The sequence below is a fragment of the Vanacampus margaritifer genome, chromosome 2 (assembly GCF_051991255.1).
Source record: "Vanacampus margaritifer isolate UIUO_Vmar chromosome 2, RoL_Vmar_1.0, whole genome shotgun sequence".
Classification (NCBI taxonomy): Eukaryota; Metazoa; Chordata; class Actinopteri; order Syngnathiformes; family Syngnathidae; genus Vanacampus; species Vanacampus margaritifer.
The window spans coordinates 28,443,753-28,449,814 of NC_135433.1; the positions used below are offsets into that span (position 1 = coordinate 28,443,753).

The following is a 6,062-nucleotide window of genomic DNA, read 5'->3' on the forward strand; positions in this document are numbered from 1 at the left end:
CATTGTTATCACGTGGTGCATTGGTAAACCCAGGAGATGCCTTCAGAACATTTACCCGGGGTGGGAGAAATCAACTTTTCGGAAAAATTGACAAACTGTACTGCCACCCATTGGCATTATCATTCACTTCCATAGAGAGCATATTTTTTGCACGAAATGTGTCATACCTTGGTTGTCCTCGTCCATGCTAGCAGCCTGCGATTCAGGGTCCCCGCTGACAGAAACTTCCGCCTCACGAATGAGATTTTAATTTACGGCTCAGAAGCGTGTCCTAATTCCCCGAGACCGGCCAGCAAAGCGTCAGACGCACAGCTCGTCTCGCAGGCAGCGTCTCGTTTGGGGGAACATGCCAGCCATTTGGGCTTCGACCACCTTCCGGTCCACCCCCTTTCAACCGAAGATGGTGCGTTTTAGGAGGCAACGGCGGCGGTGGGTTCTCTGCAGCCCCCCTCGGTCAATAGCGGAGAGTGTCGGCGATACTCAAGTACTTGTACGCCTCCTCCTCTCCTATGGTAACGGGGAACTAAAGCCGTGCAGCTTCCACTGTGCAGAAACAACACGGAAGTTAGTTTATTTGATTTCAAAATAAAAGTACTACTTCAACGGTGGCACATGGCTCAGTGAATCGATTGTACTCTTTCGAAACGTAAAACCGGAATGTGTCGTGTTTTGGCGTCGAATCCCACTGGCGACATGCCTCGCACACAAAGTGGTTATCGTTGATCAACCTCACATGATACACAAATATACTCACGAACTGTTGCTTTGTTAAAATGTTTTATTTTTTAATACTTAACTGAAATAAAAAGAGTCTTTTGTACCTCTTAATAATTTCACTCCGTTTTTTATATAATCCAAAGCAATGTTTGTTTGATGCGTTCAATGACTATCGGTCTTTCATAGACGTCCACATCGATGCATTTTCAATTATGTTTAATATTATCCTCATTTGGGTCTCGGGTGAGCTCAGCTGAAAAATGTTGGATTCGATGTGAATGTCTTTTACATTTCTCCAATAAATGTATTTTCATCTTGTGGGAAAAATGGGAATTTGTGAAATACTGTATAACGAATATGAGCCAGTCGTATTGATATTGAAATGGATTAAATGATGGAAATGTACATTGTGCAAGTTTTGGAAAATGAAAAAACTAAATGGAAGATTGCATCCATTTTAAGTTTAAAGGTACATGAACCCTGTCAGCGTAACATATGAGCCAGAGCCTAACCCAGCTGACTTTGGCACAACCTCACCAGTGTGTGCCAGACAATTAATTAGCCTATAGGCTAATTGCCAGGCACATATAGACAACCAACTATTCACACTCACATCTTTAATTTACAGTCTTCATTGAAGCTAGCATGCATGTTTTGAGGATAGGAAAGGAGAGAAAGCCGGTGTACCCTCCTAATACAACCCAAACAAGCACGGGGACCTAATTGTGATATGGAATGGAAAACACACGTATACCCAAATGGAGACTCAGTGTGTTTCTACAACACACATGGTTTTGATTATTGCATTCCTGCCTCCCTCCTTGTGCACGGGCTGGGGGTGGCTCCCACTTCCTGTGTTAGTATTCCAATGGTCAAGCCTGAACAGCTATATTAGCCGTGTTCAAGTATTTATTCAAAGGTGTCTCTAGCGAGTATTCTTCTAAATGAAGAAATAACCAGACATGATGTAAACTGTTTTACTGCTGTTTCCTGTTTTAGCAAATGTTGCGACTTCAAGTAAAATAGGAGGTCATGCTACTTAATTTATATCAGGCCATGCGATTGGTTGGAAACTAGGAACTTGGTCATGGTAGCCACTAGTACACATGCTTCCCTGGAACTGCAATATTCCAAACAAATGCTCACTTTCCACCTTTTCCACCAAGCAATAAAGTGAGTAATGAGATCAGGACAAGAGCATTGAAGTGTCGGAAATGAGTCAATGGGTTTTGGGGGGAAACAATTAAAAGGGTCTTGAAATAGATGTTATTAGATATGCCTGAGTCAGACAACATCATTGTGGAGATATGCAGCTGAAATCAATGTTTGAACAAAGTCTCCATTAGTCAGCTTGATGCAAAGCACATAATCTTTGACTATGAGTTCATTATTTCTGCGCTACGAGTGGGAAACTAGGTCAAGTGCTGCAATGATGTTTGTAATTAAAACCAATTAAATGTATTTACATTATATTACATAAGTGACAATATGTAATATTTTAATACTTTTAAAAGTGCTTGATGACTCTCTCCATACACATATTAGCATTTTTTACATTCTTACAAACACTTTTCAGTAGAGCTGTTGGATATTTTTACAATTGATTATTCTAACAATAATCAGATACAATCATGGAAGAATTTATTTTGCGTGATACACAGCAAATCGGTCAGTGTTAAATTTCCAGTGTTTGACCAAATATGCAGTAAGCAGTGTTATTTTAACACTGTTTGGATAAAAAGTCACACTGTTAGTGTACATTTCCTTGAGTGTTGGGGTGGATTTTGGGTGTAACCGGAATAGCACTACCTTGAGTGTTAAATTGAACACACCCTTATTTCCGATGAAGGCGTTCAATAGCGAGTGATTTAACACCAGATTTTAGTGTAGTTTGGCAGAATTAAATGTTTAACACTGGCACTCGTGTAGAATACTTTCAACACTACTCAGTGTTTACCATTGTCGATTTTTAACAGTATACAGTGTTGGAGTAACACTTGTTAAGTGTGAAAAAGTAACACTTTGAAAAATGTCAGATTTACACTCATTGGTGTGGACACTTATAAACACTTTTATAATGTTAAATTTAACACTGTCAGTGTTAATCTAACACTGGTGATTTTGCTGTGATATGCATGTGAGGAGCAGATATCCTTTTTGACCTCTCGGTGTCGCCATTGTCACATTCTACTGTAGTATCTGTAACCGGGGCTGGTGAGTGACGTGGGTGTACAATTGGCTGGCTGTTAATTGGCTATAAACCAGTCTGTATTTCTTGTGCTTCTGGGCCTCAGTTTTGGCTGTGTATAAATGTGCTTGTTCTAAGTTTATGTTTCTACCATTTTTTTCAATAATGCGATTCAAAGTGCACCTGCAACAGCTCCTTGACCACCTGTGGATGGATTACAATTCATTCTAACTAGCAGTGGTTGGCTCTATCAAATTAGCTGACGATGTTTACTGTACTGTGGACGTGCAGTTGTGTAAGTCCATTGGACTTTGTAGTAGCCAGACTGAATGTTGTCTTTTTTTGGGGGGGTGAAATAATCCCAAACTTTGGACATTGTTGATCTGCAGTAGCATTAACCGTTTGGAATAATGATCACGACTAAGCTTTGTGGCAGACATTTTGCTGCAAAATCCTGTGAAAAATATACACAATATGAAATTAGATATGTTTAAAAATACAGTGAAAAGCAGCAAGGCTTTATAACAGAGGTGGGCATCGAGGGTCGGAGTCCTGCAGGTTTTGCATGTCGCCCTTCTCCAACACAGCTGATATATGATCAGCTCATCAGCAAGCTCTGTATAAGCCTCATAACGATCCTGTTGATTGGAATCAGCTTGTGATGGAAGTGAGAAACCTCCAAAACCTGCAGGACTCCGACCCTTGAGAACCGAGATTGCCCACCTCTGCTTTATAGAGTGAACTTTTATAGGGTAATTGACATCCACCCCCAAAAATTTTCATTACCGCAAATCACTTTTTTATATATATTAGACAAGGCTATGGCCTGACTGAATGAAGTTCTTCCCTCACTTCCACTGTCACAAGATCATATGGCAAAAGTGAACTAACTTATTTTTTACTTAGGCATGACTTTGGCCTGAGCACAAGAACAGTAAAGAGGGGAATTTATCCTCAAATAACAAAGGATAGGCACCCCAAAAACAAAATGAGTGAATAGGTAGGCAAATTTTGCAAAATGCTGTACTCCAAATGTGTCGGGATTTGCAGTGCAGTGAAAGTGCTTCACGTTAACTAAATATTAAATGACAGCCTCCACACCGCAAAACAAAGCCACTAAGTGATGTGATAAAATGTGTGTGTGTGTTTTTTTTTTGGGGGGGGGGGGGTGCAACCCACACACACCTCCCCTAACCCCCGAGGAGCCACACGTCTGGCAGATTAGGCCGAGCATCGCGGGGGAAACGTCTGCGGTTGTCCTGACCGACTTCACGTGACCTGATTGAGCAGTCGTATCACTTCATATGCTCCAGTCGCCATGGCGATGCCCAGAGGGGCATTCAAGCACCGCCACCCCCGCCCCGCCCCAAATGCAGCCACAGTCAAAGGAAAACCTTGCATCTCTTAATTGATTGAAAATAATTTGGTAACGATTTTGACCCAGTCTGTATGTTTTCATAGCTCAAGATGTGAGGTTCGGCAGCGAGAGGATGTGAGCGGCTTTCACACATCCTTCGGAGGGCGAGGGGTTCCCGACCTTGGCTGATGGCTTGTTTGGAACGGCTGACGGGAAGCAGAGACTGACAGGATTTCCTACTTGGACTACACACCTACAATGGTCCGGGTCGGCATTCTTACGTACGTACTTTACGTGTAGCTTGCTGGGCGACGTTGTGTTGAAGTCAGAGTGATTGGGATTGGCACATCAATAGCTCAATATTTTTCTTCCCCACGCAGGAAATAATGGGAAGTGAATTCACCTTTTCCAGGGTTAAACTGTCAAACTGAATTAAAAAATTTAACATTCTAATATTAATATAACTTGAAGTTTTTTTCACAAATGAAAGCGTCAATTTCGTCAAAATAGCCCAAGGATACAAACTTTATAGTACTCTTTATACGCAATTAGCTTGTCTTGCTGAAATTAGCCCGTTTAAGCCAGTCCAGTTTCATCTACTTGGCCAATGACAAGTGAGAATTTCGTTGGGTGAAGATAAGAAAATTGAACAAGCAAATTAGCAGCTTCTGTAGAATCCAGAGTTGTGGAAAATAAAGCAATACAAGCATTTTCACTCATGGATGCAGCAGTTCATATACATCATCAAACACAAATATACCCCGTCAACAAATTCACAGAGCTATCAAGTATGTGCTACTTGTCAGACACTGTCACTGATGGCTAACGCTAATCGATACAGCCATCAAAACTCAGTGCAGCTCTGCTTACCAATTGGTTTTGAGACGGTAGTACGGGCGTTACACGATGTTCCTGTTAAATAGGGCCACTGCATGTCAGACAGTGTAGTCTGGCAACTGTGACTTGAAAGTGGTTTTGGATCTTCACCCAGCCTAGCTATCAAGTCATGGACGGAGAAACTTTGGTTGAATGGGGTTTCAGAATATGTAAATTAGCACAAGGTACACATTTTCAAAAATGATCAGATAACAAAACATTGATGTGTTTAATTTTGGGAACTAAAAAGGACGGATGACTTTTACGTTAAAGTGACACTATTTGTGCTTTGTTTTTGCACCTTTGTTTGGATTTTCAGCAAAATGTAACTCGACAGTGCAAATGTCAATGAGTTATATAATTTCACTATTAATTTAATACAGTAACATACAATTATGTTACAAGAATGGCTACGGGATAATAATAAACTCGATTGTAAGCGCTGAATTCTTGCCTCCATTGAATAAGAAGACAACACAGATGCCTTTTGACTGTTTTCCAAATAAACAGTACCAATAGAACATTTGTGCGATATTTGAAAGTGTTTTTTTGCCTTGCAAATGACTCCGCTCATCCCCCCACTCTCTACACTCTTCTTCCTCCTCCCCCACTCCTTTGATTCACTTTTGAGGTCAGCCCTCCTCGGCCCATCATTACATCGCTTTTAACATTTTTGCATCTGCAAGTCAACACGAGTTGAACTGAAGGTGTATTTCAAATGCACCGAATAATCCGAGCACAGCTTCAAAAGACATGAGAAAGAAGTCCTTTGTAACCCTCTTGACTTGTTTAGCAAAAATGGATTTGGGTCATTCCACAACTGGATGACATTTTCTGCCACATGCCTAATGAAATTTTAATTTTTCTTTTCAATTAGAGTTGTCCTACAACAAGTTGTAATTGAAGTTGTAGTAAAAGTGATTC

General features: G+C 40.8%; 1 protein-coding gene across 1 annotated transcript in view; it reads right to left on the reverse strand.

Moving 5' to 3' along the window:
- LOC144043642 (cytohesin-3) overlaps positions 1–523 on the reverse strand; it is a 40,204-nt gene extending 39,681 nt beyond the window's left edge. Inside the window, exon 1 of the mRNA XM_077557505.1 lies at positions 168–523. Within this exon, the coding sequence (XP_077413631.1) occupies positions 168–186 (19 nt within the window). The 5' untranslated portion in view covers positions 187–523. The remainder of the gene's footprint in view (positions 1–167) is intronic.
- Between the last annotated feature and the right edge of the window lie 5,539 nt (positions 524–6,062).